The sequence below is a fragment of the Podarcis bocagei genome (assembly GCF_964188305.1).
Source record: "Podarcis bocagei genome assembly, chromosome: 7".
NCBI lineage: Eukaryota > Metazoa > Chordata > Lepidosauria > Squamata > Lacertidae > Podarcis > Podarcis bocagei.
In genome coordinates, this window is record NC_138132.1 from 19,026,186 (window position 1) to 19,052,302 (window position 26,117).

Sequence of the window (26,117 nt, forward strand, 5' to 3'; positions counted from 1 at the left end):
TTTCTGCCAAAAATGATAGCGCAGTGATATGTTGGGGAACCTTTCCCCCCATATTCTCTGTGGGTCAAACCCTTGGGAGCCACATGCAAGTGGTGGCCAGAGCTGGAGGCAAAAGTGGAGCAACAAGTGTACACTTTGCCTTTGCAAAATTAAAGGTAAAGGGACCCCTGAACATTAGGTCCAGTCGTGGCCGACTGGGGTTGCGGCGCTTCCCTTCTGGCGGTTCCCTCATTGTGAGAGGCAAAGCTACAGGGAACCAGGCAGAGGGCCTTCCTGGTAGTGGCGCCTGCCCTGTGGAACGCCCTCCCATCAGATGTCAAAGTGATAAACAACTACCTGACATTCAGAAGACATCTTAAGGCAGCCCTGTTCAGGGAAGTTTTTAATGTGTGACATTTTAGTGTATTTTGGTCTCTGGAAGCCGCCCAGAGTGGCTGGGGAAACCCAGCCAGATGGGTGGGGTACAAATAACAAATTATTATTATATTATTATTATTATTATCTCGCTTTATTGGCCGAGGGAGCCGGCGTACAGCTTCTGGGTCATGTGGCCAGCATGACTAAGCCGCTTCTGGCGAACCAGAGCAACTAACAGAAACGCCGTTTACCTTCCCACCAGAGTGGTACCAATTTATCTACTTGCACTTCGTGCTTTTGAACTGCTAGGTTGGCAGGAGCTGGGACCGAGTAACGGGAGCTCACCCCGTCGCGGGGATTCGAACCGCCGACCTTCTGATCGGCAAGTCCTAGACTCTGTGGTTGAACCCACAGCACCACCCAAGTTAGGTTAACACTAATTCTAGCCTCAGGATAATGAATGCAGCTTTGAACTGCCACCCACACTGTTTTGATGCAGGTCAATCTGAAGCGAGACCCTCCACAGCTCGTTGACAGAGCACATGCTTCTTCCCCTGCAGAAACTCCCAGGTTCAATCCTGGCCACTTCCAGGTAAACCAGATGAAGGGAATCTTCTGCAGACAGAGACAACAAAATCCTGGGAGGTTGTTAAGCAAGAGGTTGGATGGCCACCTGTCAGGTATTCTTCAGCTGTGATACTTGTGTTTGCAGGGGACTGGACAAGATGGTCCTGTCAGGAGTTCAGCCTACACTTGAGTAGGCCCCTGGCAGAGACACATGTCCGAATGTCATGTTCTCTCCCTCCTGGTTGATCGTTCGGGAGCTTCATAAGCTTTCTTCAGTCCAAACATGATAGCAACTGATGCCAACTAACACCGGCACACTTAGGGATCCGCAGAGTTTGCGCAGCATGCGCATGACAGACCTCAGCAACTCAGCATTTTGGCTAATCTACTTTATTTACATATAAACACACACGGAGCACTGCAACATGGCTCCCTCTCTCTCTAGCATCAGACAGAAAGAGAAAAAGATAAAGGACAATAGTCCCACTTCAAGGAACACAGTAACACAAACATCCTATCTTTGTCACTTCCCACTCAGTGGAGTCAAAACATGTGAAAGACAACAATCCTATGACTGCAATCACAGATCAGGAATTCTAAGAGGTCCTTGGGGATACTGTCCCAAACTACAATTCTATGATAGTATATATCTTCTGAAGCGCAATTCAATTTGGCTATTAATTAGGGCTGCCAAATGTATGGCTTGAAAATGGTGTCTGGGTGGATTTTTGCTGAATTGGCGAAAAGTAGCATTTTTATTGGGGCAGCGAGGAGAGAGAGGGAGATTCCCCAGAAAAAACTCAACAGTTTTGTCTGGATTTTAACTTATGGGGAAAAGTTAGGGTGGGATGAGGGAAGAAGAAAGATAAGGAACCCTTTTCAACCCGAGGACAGCATTTCCATCTAAATGACCTTCCAGGGGCCGCATGCCATTGATGGGCAGGGCCAGAGGCAAATTTATATATTATAATTTATATATTATAAATGTACAAATTTATGTACAAATAAATGTATAACAGGCTGGTTTTTCTTCATACCTGTCTTTCCTCCATCTAATCAGCTCCATGCAATTCACATTGCAATAATCCATATATAATTTTATGGATGACAAAGTCCACACTATATTGGACCACAAACAGCCACAGCTGCTGAACTAACAGTAACCGGAAACTGGCACTCCTGACCACCAAGGGTACCTGAGCCTCCAGAGATAACCATCAGGTCAAGGAGAGCCCCGGAGATTCGTACCTGCTTCTTAAGGGAAGTGTGTTGTGGGTTTATATTACATATACATAAACTGATCGAATATGCGCAGCTTGCGGACCTAACATATAGAATAAGAGAACAAGAAGAACATACATTTAAAGTAGATCGGAAATTTTTTATTGAATATACAGGGAGAAATTGTGTACACTTGAAAGCACTGGCAGCATTAAGATAAATTAAACAGTGCAAATGAGTTTTGATGGATGTAATAATGGAATTGCGGTAGGCAGTGGAAGACAGAAGTGCCTGGCGTGCTCTGGTCCATGGGGTCACGAAGAGTCGGACACGACTAAACAACTAAACAACAACAACAAATAATGGAATACTGAATGGTTTAATTTATGTAAAATATGCAGGGATTTATAGATATGCAAAATGAACCATGGAAAGAGAAGAAGGGAAGTAATTTATATTTTAAGGATGTTTAAATGAGTATTCTAAATTGTAAAACAGAATATATATACACACACACACATTTCGAAACGCACGCATAAGTCATAAAGAGGGCTAAGAACAAAGATGCAAAAAATGTACTGTACTAATAGCAATAGCAATAGCAAGACAATCAGACACGGCCTTTTGGGCAGACGCTCAGCCCTCTCACAGCCAACCCGAAACTACAAATCCCAGCAGCCTGTGCGAAAGCGGAGTCTCTCTTTTTCGCGCTCTCTCCCTCCCACTCCGGCTACACGTCCCGGCAGTTCTTGCGACACTGGACTACATCTCCCGGCATGCCACGCGAGGGTGGGTGGAGCCCGGGAGGGAAGGCGCTGGAGTTGAAGTTCCGCGCAGGCAGCGGGAAAGAAGCAGCAGCAGCAGCAGCAGCTGCAGCTGCGGGAGGAGTTTCGTCGAGCCGCGGCCGTGGTCGGGATGGAATGGAGCAGCGGGGCGTCGCTGGCGCAGGAGCTGCGGCGTTGGGCGGCCGAGGAGATGCAGCTCCCGCCGGACAGAATCCCCTCCGAGAGTGCAGCCCGCCGGTGGGTGACATTCGGCCCTCTCCTGCCTCAGACCCGCGCCCGCCAGGCGGCTCCCTGGAGTATATTTCAAAAACTCCCGCAAAGCGAGTGCCTCTGAGCATGTGCAGAGTTCAGGGCCTTACGCCTCTGGTGACCCAGTTGCTGGGAATTTGGCGAGCAGGGTGCTGTTGCGCCTAGGTCATGCTTGCAGGTTTATTTTATTTCATGTACAATTTGAAAGGACCCTTTTGTTTTGCTAGAACCCAGAACCCTGAGTCTTATGCTCCACCGGCTGAGCTATCCCACCGTTCCCTCCAAGCTCAAGGTGGCATACGCAGTTTTCCCTCCACCCCGCCTCATTTAATCTCCACAACGACCCTGTGTGGTAGCTTACGCTGAGAGGCAGTGTCTGGCCCAAAGCCAGATTCGGTGGGGATTTGAACCCAGGTCTCAAAGGTCTTAGTCCAGTACTCTAACCACTACACCATGCTGGCTCTTTGGTTTCCCACAGGGATCTGGTCGGCCACTGTGAGAATAGGATGTTATGCTAGGTGGGCCATTGGACTGATCACCAGGGCTCTCCTCTTAGATTTACAGGACCTCCATTGGTTTAAGTCTGCCCTCAGGCAGCAGGGAGGAGGATGGGGAGAAAACTAGAATTGGCTGAGTCCACCTATCATTGAGTCTGCTTCTGCCTGCTGTGGGTCACCCTATTTTCCATTCTACCTGTCCTAATAGTGCTCTGGCTGCAATGCTTGGGCCTGATGGGTCTTAGAAGGCTGCACCTGTAACGTTTTCTTCCAACAATGTCTGTCTTAGAATTCCAGTCTCTTCCAAGCAGATTAATTCCACATTTCCCCCCGTTTAACCCAGTTGTGTACAGCAGAGATAAAAATTGTCCATCAGAATCTGAAACCTTACCTAAAATGCCTGCTCAAACAAAAATAGTCCTTGCCAAGCACTGGACGTTCAGTGGGGAGGGGAGAGAGGCCTACTGAAATGGGCCCACAGTTCTGAACGTGCAGGTGGGTCTGAGCCATGGGGGATTGCTAACAGTGTTTCCTGCAAAGACCTCCTCAGCCAGGCAGCGATATAACGAATTGAGTAGACCTTAAGGGATTCTGGTCCCAAGTTACTAAAGGCTTTGTAAATTAATCCAAAAGCCTAGAACTTTGCCCAGAAGCATATGGGCAGCAGTGGAGTTACATGCTGGTTGCATGTAACGGATTGTATGTTAGGCGCTCTGGAAGCCTTTTTGGCTTATGAGTGGGATATAAATGCTTTCCGTCTTTTCCCCTACTCTCTAGGATGTGCTCAGGTCAGTGTGCTGAGATCTGGAAATTTGTCATCCAGCATGTTCGCCACCAAAGGTAAGAAGCTAAATGGTTGCGTTCAGGAGAAGCACCGAGAGGCTGGTGGGTTAGGATTTGGCTTTTTGTTTTCCTCACAGCAGGGAGGTGGTAGATGTCGGCTGGACTTCATGCTGGCTTTGGCTGGAGGGAATTGGAGTCCAGCACACAACTTGAAGGGCCACAGGCTCCCTGTCTCTTGGGTGAAGCTAGCTGCCCACATTCAGCAATTCTTTGGCATGAGGAATTTTGCTACTCCTGGGATCCCGTTTGCATTCATGGGACGTCTTGGGAAGCAGATGGGCTGAAACAGCCTACTTTTATTATTGGCTCTGTTCTCGTGCCTTTAACGCTAGGCTGGGATACTTAGAATTAGAGAGTTGGAAGGGACACTGAGGGTCATCCAGTCCAACCCCCTGCAATGCAGGAATCTCAGCTAAAGCATCCATGACAGATGGCCATCCAACCTCTGCTTAGAAACCTCCAAGGAAGGAGAGTCCACAACCTCCCGAGGGAATCTGTTCCACTGTCAAACAGCTCTTACTGTCAGAAAAGTATTCCTGATGTTTAGTCAGAATCTCCCTTCTTGTAACCTGAAGCCAATGGCGCAAGTCCTACCCTCCAGAGCAAGAGAAAGCAAGCTTGCTCCATCTTCCATGTAACAGCCCTTAAGATATTTGAAGATGGCTATCGTATCTCCTCTCAGTCTCCACTTTTCCATGCTAAACATACTCAGTTCCTTCAATCATTCCTCATAAGGTTTGGTTTCCAGACCCTCGGTCACCTTTCTCTGCGCATGTTCCACTTTGAAACTGGGGGGACAGTATTTTTTGGCACAGAGATCAAGTAGTGGGGGATACAATGCACTTCATTGACTTAATTTTTCTCTTTGTTGATACTATAGGACCGTAAAGAAGATCCGGGGCAACTTGCTATGGTATCCTTTTGGTGGGCATTTGCCTCCAGCGTTCCACACCTTCTTCTGCTAAGAGTTATCCCTCCTCTTTTTTTCACCCTTTGTAACAGTGGTGTGGCGAGCGAAGTTCAGCAGTGGGCAAGTTCCTTTGCTGTTGTGCTGTAGCTCAGTGGTAGAGCATCTGCTTTGCATGCAGAAAGTTCCAGGTTCAATTCCTGGCATCTCCAGGTCGGGCTGGGAGAGGACCCTGCCAGAAACCCTGGAGAGCTGCTGCCAGTCAGAGTAGACAGTTCTGAGCTAGATAGCCCTGTGGGCTGACTTGGTAACTTTCTGTGTTCCTCCCCTTTGTCTGCTTCTCCATGAAGGAGGAAGCAGCACCGGTTGGATTTCTGTAGTGTATTTCCTTTTTATAATCTGCCGTTCCTCCAAGTGGATGCACAGTTCTTTCCACCACTCCCTTCTTATCCCACCACAACAATCCTATGAAGGAGACTAGGCTGACTTCTGCCGGTGTTGGTTGTCATTTTGGCACCAGGATAGAACTTTTATACTTTCCCAAACCTTTACATTTTTAAGTGTTGGGGTTTTTTTTCTTCCCAATTTTTTAAAATTGATTTTCACAAAATTATAAACAAACATAAATAATAACCTTATTAAAATTATGCTTATTAACATTGTTAAGTGACTTCCTCGCTTCTCCTTGGTTGAATTTCAATGCACACCCTTTTAACGGTTTTCCAAATCAAAGTTCTTATAAACTTAACTTAATCATTAAACATCCTTATATCTTTTCAATTCGAGATTAAATATATTGATTCATCACTTAACTTATATAAAATCCTAAACCAATAGTTGGGGTTTTTTTGGCCTTCTGCCTATACCTTCAGTAGCCTGACATTCAAAAATTCAGCAGGTAAAGCTTTGCCCACTATTTATTTCATGTCAGGGATGTATTACCTGCTTAATTTGTATGCCTGGCTGTGGTTAAAAGAACAGCAGCAGAGGCCCTCTTCACACCCCCCCCCAAAAGAGGCAGCCCTACTCTAGAACAACCTTTCTGTAGAACAACCTTTGTGTCACTGCCTCCTTCATCAGTATTACTCCAAATGATGAACTTGTTCCTGTTTTCTGACTTCTGTCTAAACACATTGCTTACATCTGCACCACGGTTTACTGTGTTATAAACAAGCCTAGCCTCTTGCTGAGCTTTCACGCTCTCCCCTTCTGCTCCCTTGCCACATCCATGAAAAGGGCTTTGGTGTTTCATGAATCACAGTTTGGCATCTCGTCCAGACCCAGCAAACTATAGTTGATCTTAACATACAGTTTGTTTGAAAGATGTCAAACCATGGCTTACAAAGCTGGCATTTTCAACACACCATTGTTAAGATCAACCACAGCTTAGGGTGTGGATGTAAGCACTGAATTGTGATTATTCATCAGAATCAGAAGCTTCCAGACTTTTTTAAAAAATGTCTATTTACCTCAAGGGATGGAAGTGGGAGCCCACCTGCAGCAGAGAAAACTGGGTTCTGTGCTTGTTGGCTTCTTGTGACTTCTGGACATAGTTGTTGTAGCAACTAAAGAAAAATGGGAAACTGTTGGTTTTCTTAACCCGAACCTTTCATGTAGGTATCGGCAGATGGAGGAGACTGAGGTGAGAGATCAATATACCGGGAGGGATTTGGGTGTTGCTGTTTCTCCGTGTGGCTTGGGCTTTGTAATCTGGGGAGTGGGCTGCCTTTAGGATGTGGAGGGGGAGAACTTGGAGATAGAGGCCACATTCAAACCCTACGTTTGTGGGATAGTGGGGCAGGGGGGGAGGGTTGCCTTATGTCTATGAGTATTGTGGGCAAATGAGCTGTGAGTGAGCTTAAATGTTCCACGGCAGAGTTCCACCCTGGCAGGGCTGGTGTTTTTCTCCCCAGGGCAAGCCCAGCAGTTCAGAATCAGAGAAGGAGCGCCGTAAGCAGCTGGTCCAAGACATCTCCCGTCTGCGGGGGGAGCTGCAGCAGCTGGACTTGCAGATTGAATCAGCACAGCATGAACTCATGGCAGATGGTGAGAGGGAAGACGTTGGCTCAGTGGTCATAAGGACTAGAACCTCGAGTTGTTTTAAAACATAAAAAAGGCCAAAACTAATGCCTATTCAAGCACTTGTGCAGAGATCCCAAAGTTGCGAGGGGGTACCCACACAGCCCAATTTGTGATGCGCCCTTGGTCTCGTCTGGTCTCTCAGAGGTCGCCCTGGAGACGGCGCAGGAGGAGATCTGGGATGCCAAGCGCCGCAGCTTGCTGCTCAAGGCGTACTCTGCCCGAGTCGCAGCAGAGCGTCAGCAACTTCAAGCGAGAGCGGCAAAAGTTGGAGGCCGTCTGGAGCAGCTGCAAGAGATGGAGAGGTAGAGTCCCCCATTTCCAGTCTCTTGGATAGGCAGGGCACATTTGTCCAGAGTAGGGAACCAAGAGCCGAATGTGGCCCTCCCTGCCTGGCCCTTGGAACTCTTGGGAGGCCACGCCCCCTCTCCAGGCCACACCCCTCACTGGCCCCAGCTTTGCCCCCTCCTTGATTGCTTTTGCCTGGATGGAACTCTGATGACATCTCTCCCTTGCCCGGGTTGCGGATGAACAGTCGCTATGTATAGCTTAGTGTACAAAGGTGAGATGTGCATTGGTTGCTCTGCCTACAATGGGCATGCAGGAAATGTTTGAGAGGTTTACCCAGCTGTTGGAAGGGGTTCTCTCTGTTCTAATTTGTTCTCTGTAGGAAGGCCAGGACAGCGGTGGTGTTCAGCAAGAAAGCCCCGGAGCCTGGATTCCCCAGCTTGGAGCCAGAGGTTTTGGTGAGGACTGGTGGCTTGCTTGCAGGGAAGAGGGCAGAGTAGCTTCTTGCAAAGGTGTATTTACTTGAGATCAGGGAAATCGGGATTTCCAAGTACTTATTTACTTTGTAGTACTGGCTTAAGGACAGCTCTTTCTGGTCAAAGTGTACGTACCAATGGCCGAAACCTTGATTCTGAAATCATAATCTTTCAATTTCTGGTGCTTATATCCCAACTTTTTTCCCTCTCCAAGGAGCTCAAGGCAGCATACATGGTTCTCTCCCTTATTTAATCCCCACAACGACCCTGCAAGGTAGGCTAGGCTGAGAGGCAGTGACTGCCCCCAAAGTCATCCTGTTCTCACAGCGGCCAACCGGATGCCTATGGGAAGCCTGCAAACAGGACCTGATCCCAACAGCACTCTTCCCTCCTGTAGTTTCCAGCATCTTGTATTCAGAAACATGTTGCTTCTGACAGTAGAAGTAGCCATCAGGGTTCGGAGCCAGTGTTTTCCTTCTCCAGGAATTTGTCTAATTCTCTGTTAAAGCCACATGCGTTGGTGGCCCTCATTGCATCTTGTGGGAATGAGTTCCATAGTTTAACTATGTGTGAAGATGTTGTTTCTGTCCTGAATCTTCCAGCATTCTAGCATTGGCTGTAGTGTTTTTGCACGAGTTCTAGCACGTGCCAAGGTTCCGCAGTATGAGACCAGACACAGTTTTCGAGGCACGTAATTTCAGTAGATTTGGAGGGCTGTTTTGGGTGTATGCACTGTGGAAGCTCAGTCAAGCAGTTAAGCTCACTGCAGAAAACAGGCACAGCAGAGGTGTCTTTTTACTAGGCCAAAACCAACATGCACTACTGCACATACATACACTATTTATAGATGTTACGAGTTATCTCCTCTCTCTGAGCCCAGAGAGGGCTATTTCCTTCAAAGTCCATGCTTGTGTTAAAGCCCGCAGCCAAGTCCTTGGTTCAGTTGCTTGCAGAGTCCTTCAACTTAACGAGTTCTCTGAAGTCTGCCGATTTTCCAACTTCTTCCTCAGATGATCTCTTCAAAAAATATTCACTCAAATCCACAGTTTCATCCTAGAACCTTCAACAAGTCCTGCAATCCCCTATCACACCAACCCACACAGCATGCTGTAACCTGAGTTTTTATACGCAAAGTTTCTCCCAAATCTGCCCCATAGCACAGATAAAAGAGTTAGCCTGCCAGTGCATTGTGGGGAATGAGTCATCGTCTCTGCTGACTCATGGAGAATTAACCTGTTAACTGCAGGAGGTAGGTGTATTTGGGGGGGGGAAACCTTAGCTGAGGTCTGTCCCTTGTTTCTCTCCAGCGAGATGTCCAGGAGGCCTGCCAGCTGCGCTTCCACTTCCTGAAGACCCTCTTCGAGCGCAGCGTATCAGGGCATTTTCCGTAAGAGCCTATCTTCCACCCCTTTCCCACTTCCCTTACATTTGTCCCATGTTTTGTATACTTTCCTCCCATTAGCCTTGCATTGTAGACTTCTCCCTTGCTCCACGAGTGCCCAGCTTCCGGATTTCACATTGGGTATCTAGAAAATGAGCCACAGTCTCTTTGGACGGCCCAACATAGCGCTGGCTAACCGAACTGGGACTCTGAGGTCTCTGCTGCAGTGCTAATCCTCCAATTTTTTAGATGGAGGGGGGGTTGCTTTAGTGGGACTTTGCCTGCTTCTGCCAGGTTACCGCTATCTCGTATGATTCTATGAGTTGTGATGGGCTGAACCTGGGATCTTCTAGAAGGAAAGCAGTTCATAATTCTACTCCCCCCACGAAATTCCTGCACTGGCTCCCCGTCTGCTTCCAGGCTTGGTCCAGTGCCATGGTGCTCCCTTTCTAAAGCCCTTACAGCTAAAGACCCTCTCCCCAGTTCTACACCCACACAAGTTTGTCCTTTCCATACACCTTAGGTCTTCAAACCATTTGGGAGTGCCCTTTCCCTTTTGGTATCCTTCCCCTCTGAAAAGCATCCTGGTCATTCTTACCTGTGCTTTTCTCCCTGCCTCCCTGAGCGGGTTTGGGGGAACCTGCAGCCCTCCAGAGATGTTGCTGGATTATGCATGCTGGGGCTGATGGGAGTTGTAGTTCAGCCACATCCGGAGGGCCACAGGTTCCCTGCACCTCCCCTTGAATTTCTAACACTTTCTCTTTTTTTCCTTTGGTGTCTCTCAGCAGCGGGATGAATGAGGAGCAGCTGAACTCTTCCTACCAGCACTGGCTAAGCATTGTGGAGGTAGGACCACACATTGCAGAGCAGCAATGAGGAAGCCTGTTGCTTTGCTTGGACAGCCTGCTCTATGACTGCCTGTGAGCAGTCTCTTCTTTCTCTCTCTGTGTGTCTTTGAGGCCATCCTCACTACCTTTCCCTGTCTCCCCACAGAAAGTAGCTGGCTCCCACCCTCCTGCCCACATCCTTTCAGCCCTGGAGCACCTTGCCCTGCAGAACACACAGCAGCTGCAGGAGCTCACCACCAGCATCAACATTCCTAGGGATGTGGAAGCCCTCAAGTAGGTCCTGTCCTGGGGGAGAGGGGTGGCAGCGTTGGGTATCCTGGGCTAATGACACCACCCAGCACCCCTGGGCAACCTCTGGAGAGGTCCGGAGGGTGGCAATAGGAGAACGGGACTTTTCTGCAGTGGCTCTCCATTGGTGGAATGCTCTCCCCAGGAAGGCTCCCCTGGTGCCTTCATTTAGGTGCCAAGTGAAAATGTTCCTCTTTAATCAGGCAGCCACAGATTGTCAGCCAGTGTCGTGGAAGGCGGGATTATTGGGTTGTCTTTGTTTTCATTATGTATTTTCTGTTTTTGTGATGTTTATCTCGTGAACTGCCCTGAGACCTGGGGCGTATAGGGCAGTATGAAAATTTAATTAATTACTAAATAATAATAGTAATGAGGCACGGCCAGGGAAGGTTGTGACCTAGGGAGAGGAGGCATGGACTGGGGAGAAGGTCTGAGGTTCTTCACTGGCTCCCGTTTCAATTACCCGCAATGTTTCTCTGTGGGGAACTTAACCTGGCTGGCCCCGAACCAGCTATTTTTTACGGAAGCATCGCTGTTCTTTGGCACCAGTAAGCCCACCAAGGCTCAGGGGAAGTGTTGGGGGTGGAGGGAAACGCACAATGTCAAGCAATCGCTCAAAGTCAGAGTCTTCTCCTCGGTATCTCATGAGGCTCTTTGGGGTCTACAGTTCTCTCCTTTCTGCCCCATGCTCAGGTTTCGCTATGATAACGCCCACCTGGAGGATGTGTCAGAGCCAATGAATGACCTGCCCTCTGTTCGGACCCTCATACAGGTGACGGCCCTTGGCTCTGCCTTGTGGCTGAATGTAACGGGGGGGGGGCATGTAGCTATGGTTCACACACTGTCTGTTTTATCTCTTGTGAATAGGGCTGTCGAGCACCTATCTTGTCTGAGTTTCTGAATGAGTGCTGTTTCCAATGCAGCTTTTACTTCGGCCAGTTCATACGTTCAGTTCTTCACTGCTTCAAAGTGCTTGTGCTGCTATATTCACTGTTGTGTGAATTCTGAGAGAGCTAACTAAAGACACCGGTTATCTGAAAACTTGTTTCCTTGGAAGTGTATAATTGATCTCTCCAAATTATTTTGGGCAGCAGGATTTAAGGCGGATCTGGTGATAAGGACATTGGAAGCTATGCTTCTGAGCATTATTCAAAGAGCTGGTGCTGACTTTTAAAGCCCTAAATGGCCTCGGCCCAGTATACCGTATTTTTCGCTCTATAACACGCACCTGACCATAACACGCACATCGTTTTTAGAGGAGGAAAACAAGGAAAAAAACATTCTGAATGAAACAGTGGATGTATCATTTTTGTGCTTCATGCTGTGGCCACAGACATGTGATCTGATGGTGAATTTGGGGTGACCCAATGCAAAAATCCTGAGAATTCCTGTGGATCCATGCTTTGTAACCACGTTATTGCACCATTGCAGCCCCAGGCAACAGTGGGTGCGTGTTTTTTTGGTGCAGGCTGTAGCCATGGACATGCTATGTGATCTGATGGTGAATTTGGGGTGACCCAATGCAAAGATCCTGAGGATCCATATGGATACTTGCTTTGTAACCACGTTTTAAGTGGGGAGGGAAGGAAAAACAAAGAAGGGACATGAGAGGGGTGTGCAGAGAAGCAGCTGGCTAAGAATGCAGGAGAGGGATTTAACGGGAGGGAGGAAAGAAAGGCAAAAGTTTCTCCCCACCCAAGCCAGCCATCTCTCTCTCTCTCTCTCTCTCTCTCTCTCTCTCTCCCTCCCCCTCTCTCTCCCTCCCGCCCCCCCTCTCTCTCTCCCTCCCCCTCTCTCTCTCCCTCTCCCCCAGCAGCACCGGAGCACAGAGAGGAAGTAGAAGGAACGACACTCTGCTTTCCCCTCTGCTTGCCTGGAGGGGAGGGACTTTCCCTGCTCTTTGTTCCGTTTCAGCAAACACAGCAAGGAAACAGAGGAGGGTGGGCAGTAAGACCCTGAGGCAGAATGCAGGAAAGCAGCCGCTTCCTCTTTTCAGGTTTCCCTTCTCCATGAAGCGCAATTTGATTTTTGCCTGATTTTTCGGCTCCAGGGACCACACATTCACTCAATAACACGCACAGACATTTCCCCTTCCTTTTTAGGAGAAAAAATCTGCGTGTTATAGAGGGGAAAATACGGTACCTGAAGGAGCGTCTCCACCCACATTGTTCAGCTTGGACACTGAGGTCCAGCTCCAAGGGCCTTCTGGTGCTTCCCTCACTATGAGAAATGATGTTAGAGGGGACCAGGCAGAGGGCTTTCTTGGCAGTGGCACCCACCCTGTGGAACGCCCTCCCATCAGATGTCAAGGAAATAAACAACTCTCTGACTTTTAGAAGGCATCTGAAAGACAGCCCTGTATAGGGAAGTTTTTAATGTGTGATGTCTTACTGTGTTTTAATTTATTGGAAGCCGCAGAGTGGTTGGGGCAACCCAGGCAGGTGGGTGGCATATAAATAAATTATTATTATTATTATTATTATTATTATTATTATTATTATTATTATTATTATTATTATTATTTTATTAGCTACCTTCTACTGAGTCAGACCTTTGGTCCATCTAGTTCAGTTCAGGTCCATCTTTGTCAGCACTGTTATTTTCCATAGGAGTTGGATGCCCAAAAAAGGGGGCGCTCATAGTCTTTGCTTTCCTTCTTTCTCACCTGGTGGGCAGGAGGGCTGGAGCAAGTGCGAGATGCTTTGTGTGGAGCAGATCCCTTTAAACGCCCAGGAGAGGAGCCTCTTGGCTCGGCTGGAAGCTGTCGTCCAGGAGATGCATAGCCTGCTGTCTGATGACTCGGAGCGCTCTATCCTGGCCAGGTGAGAAGACGGATCTTGCAGTTGTGGTTCCTTCAGGGGAGACCATGAGCAGCAATGGAGCTGTGCATCTCACTTTTAAAAACAAAACTCTAAGCCAGTGTTTCCCAAAGTGGGCGATACCAGCCCCTGGGTAGCGTGGATAGGGAGCCAGTGTGGTGTAGTGGTTAAGAGCGGTGGACTCGTAATCTGGGGAACCGGGTTCGCGTCTCCGCTCCTCCACATGCAGCTGCTGGGTGACCTTGGGCCAGTCACACTTCTTTGAAGTCTCTCAGCCTCACTCACCTCACAGAGTGTTTGTTGTGGGGGAGGAAGGGAAAGGAGAATGTTAGCTGCTTTGAGACTCCTTTGGGTAGTGTTAAAGCAGGATATTAAATCCAAACTCTTCTGGGAAGGGGGCGGTATGCTGGAACTATCCAGGGGGGCAGTAGTAGCCTTGGGTGCAATGGGGGGGGGGTTGAATAAAAATAAGGGCAGTGGAAGCAAATGGGGAGAGACCTATAAATAAGTGCACTGTGTGAACAGACACGTGTCAGGGATTCTCTTCCCCCTTTTTCTCATGCTGCCTCCCATCCCAGAGCTGCGTTTGAGCTGGAGCTCCGGGCCATGCGATTGAGGGGATACAGAGACGGACTTCTGCAGGGCTGCCGGGAGCTGGAAGAGGCGGTGAGGACCCGGCACGAGGAACTGCAGGCTGTGCAAGCTAAACGCCAGAGCATCCTGGACTTCCGCCACCTGGTGGTGAGTGTGTGGAAGGGAAGATAAATATTTGAGGGGGGAAGAGTGGTGCGGGTCTCAGGATCATAGGTGTGTGGAGTTGGAAGGGGACCCCCAGGGTCATCTAGTCCCACCCCCACCATTCAGGAATCTCTTGACCAATGTGGGGCTTGAACCCACGACCCTGAGATGAACAGCCGACATTCTCTACCAACTGAGCTATCCCAGCGATGGATCCAGAGAGTCTGAGGCGTAGGGTCAAAAGCCTTGAGACAATACTGCTTAGAAGCCATTTTGGCATGTAAGCAGGATGTGAATGAATAATAATAATTTATTATTTATACCCTGCCCATCTGGCTGGGCTTCCCCAGCCACTCTGTGTGACTTTCAGCAAAATATTAAAATACAGTAATGCATCAAACATTAAAAGCTTCCCTAAACAGGGCTGATTATACAGAAGGATGTCAAATTCTAGGTTAGGAAGAGCCAATCTTGTTTCTCTCTCTACGCCCCCCGTTCCCCCCTCATAAATATAATGGACTACAATACCCATCATCTCTGGCCACAGGCCATGTTGATTGGTTGGTGGGGCCTCTGTCAACATACGGCAGGTGCTATATTGGAGGAGGTTGTTAAAAGCCCCCTCTTTCCCTTTTCGGAGTGCCTTGTGAAGTGGAATGGTTTGTTTAAACCACTCTGGGAATTTTAGCTCTGTGAGGGTCTCCTGACAACTCCCAGCACCCTTAACAAACTTCAGCTCCCAGAATGCTTTGGGGGAAGCTGTGACTGAAGTGGTGCCATACTGCTTTTACTGGATGATGTGAATGTGGCCATGTGTGTGTGCCTATGCCATTAGGAGAGGCTTTGGGAGAAGGGGGTGCCTAGTGCAGTCTTTTGGAAAGTAGCTGCTTAATCTCCCTTCTCTGCCTCCTTCCTACAGAATGAGAAACAGCAGCACATCCGGGCGCTCATCAAAGGAACGTCGTATCTTAAATCACAGCTTCGCAAGGACCAAGCAGAGGCAAGATCTGAGGCTCCCTTTCATCTCTACATGGATATATTTATGGCCCGGGGTGGCAATGTGCCAGAATCTGTTGCTTAGAAGTGGGGAAATAATAATAATAATAATAATAATAATAATAATAATAATAATTATTATTATTATTATTATTATTATTATTATTATTATTATTTATTTATATCCCACCCTCCTCGGCCAGAGCCGGGCTCAGGGCAGCTAACACCAGTAAAATTACAATAATAATAAAAAAGCCAATTTAAAATACAGGTTAAAATATAATTTAAAATGCAACCTCATTTTAATAGTAGCCCATAGATCAAAACCATAAGGGGAGGGAAATATAAGGGTCAGACTGAGTCCAAACCAAAGGCCAGGTGGAACAGCTCTGTCTTGCAGGCCTTGCGGAAAGATGTCAAGTCCTGCAGGGCCCTAGTCTCTTGTGACAGAGCATTCCACGAAGTCGGGGCCAGTACTGAAAAGGCCCTGGCCCTAGTTGAGACCAATCTAACCACCTTGCGACTTGGGACCTCCAAGGTGTTGTCATTTGTGGACCTTAAGGTCCTCCGCGGGGCATACCAGGAGAGGCGGTCCCGTAGGTACGTGGGTCCTAGGCCACATGGAAGTCTGGCTAGGTAGAAAGGGGGGCATGCTAGATGTTGGGGTCAGGCTAAGGGGGCAGCAGCAGATTTTGAGAGGGCAAGTGTGGACTACCAGCTCCCACTACCCCCTTGCAACATCCCCATTGGTCAAGGCTGATGGGATTTGTAGCCCAACCTGGTCCCTCCATAAGTTATCTTAGAACTGTAGAGTTGGAAGGGACTGAAAGGGTAATCTAGTCGCCAGTTTTCCCCATACCTAATGCACCATCTGCTTAAAGCCAGACTGGTCATGCTACAAAATTCATATGCTGGACCTAAGAATCTGCCTTATGCCAGGTTGGTCTATTTGCCCACCCAACCAAGGATTATCTCGTCTGACTGGCACCTGTGGTTCTCCAGGATCTCGGGCAGAGGTGGGTCTTTCCCATTAGCTGTTTCCTGATCCGTTTAACCGACGAGCACTAGGAAAAGGCATGGCATAAGAGGAAGACGAATTTGGAGGGAGGAGGAAATCTGCCAACAGCAGTGCAAGTTCTTAGCTGAAATCTGGTCTTCTAATGGCCAGCTAGGATACAAGAGCTCGGGGAAGAGGCACCAAAAGTTGCTGTTCTCTCAGCTGCGCTGACAGACTGGCCCTGCACCCCACCTATTCCCTCCTCTGCTGCAGCCTGATGTAACGACTGCTGACCATTGATAGAGGATGGAGCACGGCTTCTTAGCAGCAAGGATTGTGGCATTTAATAATAATAATAATTTTATTATTTATACTCCACCCACCTGGCTAGATTTCCCCAGCTACTCTGGGTGGCTTACAGCACATAAAAAAATAAAAACTTCCCTAAACAGGGTTGCCTTCAGATGTCTTCTAAATGTTAGGTAGTTGTTTATTTCCCTGACATCTGATGGGAGGACGTTCCACAGGGTGGGTGCCACTATCAAGAAGGCCCTCTGCCTGGTTCCCTGTAACTTGGCTTCTCGCAGCGAGGGAACAGCCAGAAGGCCCTTGGAGCTGGACCTCAGTGTCCGGGCAGAATGATGGGGGTGGAGACGCTCCTTCAGGTATACTGGACCGAGGCTGTTTAGGGTTTTAAATGTCAGCACCAACACTTTGAATTGTGATCAGAAACGTACTGGGAGCCAATGTAGGTCTTTCAGGATCATTGTTATATGGTCTTGGTGGCCATTCCCAGTCACCAGTCTAGCTGCCACATTCTGGATTAGTTGTAGTTTCCGGGTCACTTTCAAACGTTGCAGTAGGCCAAGTGGGAGATAACCAGAGCATGCACCACAGACTGATTACCTGATGGAGCTGGTAGACAGCTGCCCTGGACATAGAATTGACCCGCACCTCCATGGACAGATGTGAGTCCAAAATGACTCTCAGGCTGTGCAGCTGGTCCTTCAGGGGCACAGTTACCCCATTCAGGACCAGGGAATCCTCCACACCTGCTTGCCCCGTCTCCCCAAAAACAGTATTTCTGTCTTGTCAGGATTCAACCTCAATCTGTTAGCCGCCATCCATCCTCCAACCGCCTCCGGACATACTGCCACTAGAGTTGTTCCTGACCCAAGTGGGGCTCTGTAACGTTGAGGACTAGAAACTTTCAAAATAAATCTTACAAAAAGTGCAGCGAGGAGACCTGGGATTCCATATTCTGCACCTGGGAGCAGAGGTACTGTGCTTACGTGGCATCTTTGTGACCATGCGGGTTTTTCTTTTATGTCTCTCCATCAGATCCAAGACTTCATAGAAAAGAAACTGCTGCCTCAAGAGCAATTGGTGAAGGGAGCAGCAGAGCAACTGGAGGATAGGGTGGACCGCGAGGTTCGACAGTTTGGGACCATTGCTCTGCCTTGCCTGCTGCGCCGCGATCTCCCTGCGTGAGTCCTCCTGCTCCCCTCCCCATGGATGAGCAACGCTTTGGGCTTAAAAACAGGAGAGCCCCACATTGGGCAGCGAGATACCTACTTCAAAGTTTCTCGTTTTTAAAAGAGCAAAGTCACTCTTGGCCATTTCTCCTGAAATCGTTGAAGCTGGAGAACTGGCTGCAAGTAAGAGTAGGCCTCCCTGATCCTGGTGTTCCCCAGATGCTGTTGAACTGCAGCTGACCATGGGCCATGCTAGAGTTGAGACAGCAGGGTGGGCAAGGCTGCTAAAGACTTTTGCTGGTTGGAGGCAGATAGTTAATTGGTCCTGGCTCCTCCTGCGATGATCAAAGCCGGAATAATGTACTTGAAACAAGTACAAATAGTTAAAGTGTATTCAAATGAGATTGATGTGGGTTCCGAGTCTTGTCCTTCTCTGATGCATAATCTGGAGGGTGGTTAATTTATATTTTAAGCCTGACGGCGCTTAGAGCTGTGTGTATCCCATGGCCCCATCTGCACTACACATTTGAAGCAGTATCATGCCACTTTAAATTGCCATGCCTTCCTCCAGAGAATCCTGGGAACTGTGAAGGGTGCCAATAGTTTCTTGGGAGTCCCTTATTCCCCTGCCAGAGGTACAATTCCCAGAGTGATTTAAGAATCGGGGAAATCTGGGTATCGTGGCTCTGTGCGGGGCAGAGGGCTCTCCTAACAACTCTTGCTGGCCTTTACATTTCCCAGGATTCTTTGGGGGAAGCCGTAAAGGATTCAAAGTGGTATGATACTGCTTTAAATGTATAGCGCGGACTGGGCCCATGTTCGTACCTCAAGCAAGCACACAAATGTGTGTGCGTTGGGATCAGAATGCATCCTCCATCTTTGATTTGAAGACAAGGGGCGGAGAGGAAATTGTGAGCCCTTCTTTCTGACACACACACTCACCCAAAAATATTCCAGGTCTCAGCGAATCCCCGCCCATGAGCTTTCTATCCACCGCCTGAGCCGAACAGCGCCAGTCGTGTACCAGCCCTTCCTCAATGTGTGCCAGGGAGTTGCCTTCCCTCTCTACAAGGTGAGTGCCTCTCTGCTGCGGGCTTGGTTTATATCTAGGTGGGGTGGGGGAGGAAGCTAACTGGGTTGGATCACTTGAAATAACTTTTTCTTCCCCCCCCCCCCACCTCCCCCAATAGCCCAGTGGTAGAGCGCATGCAGGAAGTCCTGAGTTCACCTTTTTGCTTATAGCAGGACAGCGGGCACTCACCTGTGACACTCCAGCTTTTGCTAGACTGCTACTCCCATCATCCCCAGCCACCATGGCCCAGAGGTCAGGGATGGTGGGAGCTGTAGTCCAGTAGCTTCTGGAGCGCCTCAGCTTAGCTGTCTCTACGTTAAAAGGATCAGGAAACAGGTGGTGGGAGTCATACTTCATGGACAAATAGCCTGTCCTGGTGCAAGGTGGCTTCCCCATGGTCCTGGGATCCCGCACAGCCTTTTTTGCAGGCTCCTTTTCCAGCAAGAAAAAAAGTGTCCTAGCGGCTTTGCATATCATGCAGAAGCCGACACAATTGCCATGGCCTGTCTGTGAAAGCAGAGAGCTCTGGGCGACCCCAGTTCCATGAAATATGCATTTGTAGTCTGTATGCACCTTTAGGTATGCCCCACTTTATAGATCAGGGCAAAATTTTGTTGAATTAGTCCATCGCTAGGGCTGGGCGATAACTGGTTTTCAACATCGCGACAGATCACTTGCTAAACATCGCAATATGCTGATATGTCACAATGTCTGAAATAATGTAGAGGCATTGGCTGGCTTCAAAGTTTCTCCCCACATTGTGTGTGCATTATGCAAAAATCACATCATGGTTTGCAATATATTGCTAGGTCAAAAATTGTGAAACTGATATCATACCGGTTTTGACTTCAAACTGGTTTTGGGCAATATATCAATATATCGCCCAGCCATATCCATCACCCGTATCAAGAGAACAAAATGCAGTTCATTGCCACATCAAACAAAACGTCTGTTTCTTGGGTGAAATAGCTGGAAATTAAACATGGAGCTTTATTTTTAATAGGGCTGCTGCTTGTCAAAATGACTCGGTACCCTTAACTCCGAACCTTTACCAGTGGTCTAAAATCCGCCCTAGATAACTTTTTCTAAAAGTTGCTCTCCAGCATCTTGTGTTGATGTCTACTGTGCCCTGTGCTCCATCATTCCTCTCTTTCTCCAGGCCCCGGAGGAGCTGCTCGTGCACACCACAGAGCTGAAGAAGATGCTCATTCTCCTGCGTGCCCAACTTGGCTCAAAGCAGAGGGCACTGGGAAGCCTGCAGCGCCAGCTGGATAACTCCCCGGAGCCAGATGCGCAGGGTGAGTCGGCCTTAGCGTGGCACCTCTTGGAGAAGGGAGCCGTGGCTTGTGGGTGAAGCATCTGCTTCCCATGTAAAGGTCCCAGCTTCAGTCACCAGCATCTTCAGTTAGGGCTGGGAATGTCCACTTCCTGAAAGAGCCCCTGCCAAGTCAGTGCAAAACCAGGCAAGGGTGTATGTGGTTTTTTCCCCTACGGCCTGAGGGCCACATTCCTTTCTAGGCAAGCTTTTGAAGGCCATGTGCCAGTTGTGGGTGGGGCCAGAAGCACAAGTGGGCAGAGCAACAGGTAACAACAACAACAACAACAACAACAACAACAACAACAACAATAATAATTTATTTGTACCCCACCCATCTGGCTGGGTTTCCCCAGCCATTCTGGGCAGCTTCCAACAAAGATGAAAAATATATTAAAATGTTATCCTTTGTACAATAGGCTGGTTTCTACACACACACACACACACACACACACACACACACACACACACTCGCCCCCTCTGTACAGTGGTACCTCAGGTTAAGTACTTAATTTGTTCCGGAGGTCCGTTCTTAACCTGAAACTGTTCTTAACCTGAAGCACCACTTTAGCTACTGGGGCCTCCTGCTGCCGCCGCACCGCCGGAGCACGATTTCTGGTCTCACCCTGAAGCAAAGTTCTTAACCTGAGGTAATATTTCTGGGTTAGCAGAGGCTGTAACCTGAAGCGTATGTAACCTGAAGCGTATGTAACCCGAGGTACCACTGTATTCTCCATTCAAGCAAGAGGCATTATCAGAGTTCCTGCCAAGCCAAAACACTGGAATAGGCCTAGTTTCCTCACCCGTGGCCCTCCACCAGTGGCTCAACCAATACCCAGCAATGTTCTTTCTCAGAAACACTGGAAAATACCTTATATGCCAGTGGTTTTCAACCAGTGTGCCGTGGCACACCAAGGTGCTGCAAGCAACAGGGGCTACTTCAGTAGCTGCCCGGAGGACTCTCAAGGAGAGGAGAGGGGAGGCAGAGGGAGAACTCCAAAAGGGAGGGGTTTCAAAAAGGGGTGAGGGGCTACAGGCTCTGCAGACAAGGGGTGACATAGCTGGACTTCTGAGGCTCAGAGCATGTTTCCCCACAGAGAAGCCGCAGAAAGAATGTGGTTGGTCAAAGGAGCCGTGGACTCGAAAAGGTTGAAAACCTCTGTCTTAGGCTAACTCCAGGAATACACTTCCTTCTGTTCTGTGCTAGGCTTCATTGGTGCAAGTGGGGAGTTGCTACTACCATACTATTTCAAAAATGCATTTTTCATTTCCGTTTTTGTGGATGATGTGGACTAACCCCGAGGCCACCCACAAGTTGTGGCAGGTAAAAAACCTCCGTACATAGTTGCTGCTTGATACTCAGCGAGTGCTTCCCAAATCTCCCTCCACCCCCCGTCCCCCGTCCCCAGCTCTCGTGCGGGAGGTGCGGAGCCACGATGAGGAGCAAGTCCGTGAGCTGCTGCCCCGGATCCAGCGCATGACGGATCAGTGCCGGTGTCGTATTGAGCGTTGGCAGGAGGTACAGGCTGTTGTGGACGCCTGGTAAGTGGAGGGAGGTTGGCAAGCCATTGTGGGGTATATTCCTGGGCCTAGTTCCTTCCGGATGCAGTTGGGACCACAACTCCCATCATCCCTGGCTGTTGCCCATTCTGCTTGGGGGCTGATGGGAGAGGGTGGACTCAACATGGCATCTACCTTTGGGTTAGGGCAGCCTTACTCAAACATGGGCCCCCTCATCCGTGAGGAATAATGTGTGGGTAGTGGGCGATAGGGACGCAGGTGGCGCTGTGGGTTAAACCACAGAGCCTAGGACTTGCTGATTAGAAGGTCAGCGGGTCGAATCCCCGCGACGGGGTGAGCTCCCGTTGCTCGGTCCCTGCTCCTGCCAACCTAGCAGTTCGAAAGCATGTCAAAGTGCAAGTAGATAAATAGATACCACTCCGGCGGGAAGGTAAATGGCATTTCCGTGCGCTGCTCTGGTTCTCCAGAAGCGGCTTAGTCATGCTGGCCACATGACTCGGAAGCTGTACGCCGGCTCCCTTGGCCAATAAAGTGAGATGAGCAACGCAACCCCAGAGTCAGTCACGACTGGACCTAATGGTCAGGGGTCCCTTTACCTTACTGGGCGATAGATATAGGACACAATATAGAATTTAACCTCTGGGGAAAACGCTGGAAAATGATTTGAAGTTCCCAGCATGTTATTCTTTGAAGGAGAACTACTTGACAATGATTTACAGATGGTATTTAACTCCGAGTAGGCTTGCTAAGATGTATAAAGTGCTGGAAATGCAAAGAGGTGGAGGGAACGTTCTTTCATCTGTGGTGGACTTGTAAGAGGCTAAAAGAGTATTGGGAAATGATCCATCATTAATTAATGGATCATTTCCCAATACTTAATTGATGGATCATTTCCCAATACTTCCCAAAAAAAACCCAGAGTCCTTTCTGTTGGGGATAATTCAGACTGAAATTCCCAGGTATTAAAAAAAAGGTTATTTATGTATCCTACTTCTGTGGCCCGTGTTCTGTTAGCCCCAAAATGGAAAACGAGTGAGGCCCCAACCAAAGAAGAATGGCAACTCAAATTGACAGAATATCTGCAGCTTGCAGACTTAACATATAGAATAAGAGAACAAGAAGAACATACGTTTAGAGAAGATTGGAAAGCGTTTATTGAATATATGTTTTGATGGATGGAATAATGGAATACTGAATAGTATAGCTTTTGTAAAATGGTATAGCTTTTGTAAAATGGTATAGCTTTTGTAAAATGGTATAGCTTTTGTAAAATGTGCAAGGATTTATGATATGTAAAATGAACCATGGAAAGACAAGGGAAGTCATTGATATTTTAAGGATGTAAAAATGAGTGCTTTAAATTGTAAAACAGATATATATATATATATATGGAATAATGTGTGGATGGTCCAGTATCCACCCCAATGCAATGGCATGTTGTGGGATGCACCTGCAAAATAAACCCCACAGGAGCCCTAGTTGATAGGGATTTCTGCCTTCCCCCTTAAAGAAATTGGTGCACAGGATCCATCAGCTCTGAGGTTCTTGGGTTTTTTGGGGGGGTGAGGTGGGGGGGGGGTCCTGGAGAAAAACTAGCCCAGCTGCCACTCTGAAACACCCTCTCTGTTTTCCCTCTTCCAGGTGGGAGCAACCCGCACAGTTTGTACTCCCCACCGAACGCCGCCTTGGCTTCACCCTGCAGCAGTGGTTGGAGCGCTGGACCCTGGCTGCCAGAGCTCTGCAACAGAAGCAGCAGCAGCAACACCAGCAGCAGAGCTGGGTCTGAGACCAGTGTGGGAGAGTGCTGGGTCTTTGTGTGAAAATGACACACACAGACACACACACCCCACTTGCTGGAATATAGGTATCTAAGCCTATCTGCGCTCATTACTGAAGGGGCACGGCATAGGTCAGGTTGCTCTGGGGAGGAACCTAAGAGCGGTGTGTGTATCTGTCTGTCTCTCTGTCTGTCTGTCTGTCTCTCTCTCTCTAACTCACACACACACACACACACACACACACACACACACACCAGCATCCTTCCTTGCTGTAAGTTACGATTTGATAAGTAGAATGTGCCTTCGTATTTTCTAATTCTTTGGAATAAATCTTACTGCATCAAAATGCGCCTTCATATTTTCCAGTTCTTTGGACTGAATCAAAATGCCATGAAATCTCAGTCAGGGGTGGGGGGGATGGGACTTGCTCTTATCCTTCTGTGGCCTGGCTCAGCCATTTCTAACTTCTGCAATACGTGCTGCTGCCCTGCGATTTTGGCTGCAGTTCCTCACTTGTGCACCTGGCAGGATCCTTCACTGATTTGCTGCTCCTCCCCAAGAAAGCAGGGTTTCATCTAAGGCTGGGGATAGGAGTTCTGTGGCCTTGCAGATGTTGGGACTCAGACTCCCATCAGCCCCAGGCAGGGATAGTGGGAGTTGTTGTCTAGAAACAACTTGTGGGCCACTGATCAACCCCCACCCCACCCACCTGAAGTAAGGCTAAGGTTTGTGGTGCTCCACAGGCCAGGTGGACATTCAGAAAACAGAAGTTCTACCATCTCACAGCAAAAAGGGAAACCACCTTGGAACATCTGCAAAGCAAATTGGCTGCCTTTTTAAAGGCAGCATGGTTTGGCACTGAAAGGGGTTTGTGTTGCTTAACCTACCAGCAGTCTCTTGATTCTTTTATTAACAGCAAACATCAAGTAATTTATGTCATCAAAGATGGCTCTGGGTCTACCTTGAATTGCAGTGCAGGTGAAAGGATATTTTCACCATTTCCCAGACATTTAAACCCACTCTGGTGTTTGTGGTGACGACTTGGAAAAATCTTACCTCTCTGAATCCTAAGAAGCAGGTTCTGCAACTGGAGTTATTCTGAAAGTTTGCCATCTTCCACTGCAGGCAGGCAAATTCACATACATACATTTGCACCCTGTCTCTCCCACTAAAGAAAAGGCTATGGTACCCCACAAAACAAGTGGACATTCAGAAGACGTGGATGTTTGCTACGAATTGGAGAAATTATTCTAATGCTGTATATGTCTATTCAGAACTAGTTCCTGTTTTTAGTTCGTTGGACCTTACTCCTGGGTAAGTTAGAGCAGGAAACTGACCAATTAGACTTGTCAATTGAAATGTAATCCTGTGCATGTTAAATGACTAAACACGATGGGGAACTGTAACCGTACTTAAATTCATGGTGCGTGGTTTTTTGAAAAGCTGCTAAAATTTTGCTGCTTCCTTTCAGCCATGGCCCCTGTGACCAACAGAGCTGAGAGACATTTTCACCCACCTAAAAATTACGCTTTGGGTTTGTTCGTTTGTTTTATTTTCATACTACTACGGTACATAGTGCTTTACAAATTCTGGAAGGACAGTTCCTCTGCCCCAAGTGGCTTACAATCTATTTTTTTTTAAATATAATATTTTATTAGGTTTTGACAATAAAAAGAGTTTTTTTAAAAAAAAGAATAGGAAAGACAAAAAAGATACAAAGTTATAAAATACAAAAATACAGACATTAAACATAAAAAAGAAGAAAAAAACATAAAAAACAAAAATTCCCTCTTTCTTAATTTCTCCTCTTTGATTAACTTATTTTCCTGACTCCCTCACGTCTCCTGTTTTTGTATCCCTTTTAAAAGTTGGTTCAGCAAATTCATGTCCTGTTAGTCTATCTATTATTAGTCCAATCTTACATTTTACCTTGTTGCTAAAACCCCTGCAATTCATTTCAATGTCCTCAACATTCAAAAATTTTACAGTATTTCTGCAAATACATTTTAAATTTCCTCCAATCTTCTTCCACCGACTCTTCTCCCTGGTCTTGGATTCTGCCAGTCATTTACGCCATCTCCATATAGTCTATTAGTTGCATCTGCCATTCTTCCAAGGTGGGTAGGTCTTGTGTCTTCCAATGCTTTGCAATAAGAATTCTTGCTGCTGTTGTAGCATACATAAAGAGAGTTCTGTCCTTCTTTAACACCGATTGGCCAACTATGCCCAGGAGGAAGGCCTCTGGTTTCTTCGGGAAAGTATATTTAAATACCTTTTTCAATTCATTATATATCATTTCCCAGAAAGCCTTGATCCTTGGGCACGTCCACCAAAGGTGAAAAAAAAGTACCTTCAACTTCTTTACATTTCCAACATTTGTTATCGGGCAAATGATATATTTTTGCAAGCTTGACTGGAGTCATGTACCACCTGTACATCATTTTCATAATATTCTCTCTTAGGGCATTACATGCCGTAAATTTAATCCCGGTGGTCCACAACTTCTCCCAGTCAGCAAACATAATATTATGTCCTATATCTTGTGCCCATTTTATCATTGCAGATTTTACCGTTTCTTCCTCAGTGTTCCATTTCAACAGCAGATTATACATTCCAAGTG

General features: G+C 47.8%; 1 protein-coding gene across 1 annotated transcript; it reads left to right on the forward strand.

Moving 5' to 3' along the window:
* The first annotated feature begins 2,941 nt into the window (after positions 1–2,941).
* Positions 2,942–23,843, forward strand: HAUS5 (HAUS augmin like complex subunit 5). Its single transcript, XM_081203539.1, has 19 exons — positions 2,942–3,167; positions 4,454–4,516; positions 5,400–5,432; positions 7,044–7,068; positions 7,340–7,472; positions 7,651–7,810; positions 8,176–8,251; positions 9,577–9,656; positions 10,436–10,496; positions 10,644–10,771; positions 11,480–11,558; positions 13,463–13,608; positions 14,184–14,346; positions 15,263–15,343; positions 17,678–17,823; positions 18,769–18,883; positions 20,043–20,181; positions 21,608–21,740; positions 23,361–23,843. The coding sequence occupies exons 1-19, from the start codon at positions 3,061–3,063 to the stop codon at positions 23,503–23,505; spliced, it is 2,013 nt and encodes a 670-aa protein (XP_081059665.1). The 5' UTR covers positions 2,942–3,060; the 3' UTR covers positions 23,506–23,843.
* The last annotated feature ends 2,274 nt before the right edge of the window (positions 23,844–26,117 follow it).

Coding starts and splice junctions, on each gene's coding strand:
- HAUS5 (XM_081203539.1), top strand. CDS start 3,061: ATGGAATGGAGCAGCGGGGCGTCGCTGGCGCAGGAGCTGCGGCGTTGG. Junction 7,473..7,650: donor GCATGAACTCATGGCAGATG/GTGAGAGGGAAG, acceptor CTGGTCTCTCAG/AGGTCGCCCTGGAGACGGCG. Junction 15,344..17,677: donor TTCGCAAGGACCAAGCAGAG/GCAAGATCTGAG, acceptor TCTCTCCATCAG/ATCCAAGACTTCATAGAAAA.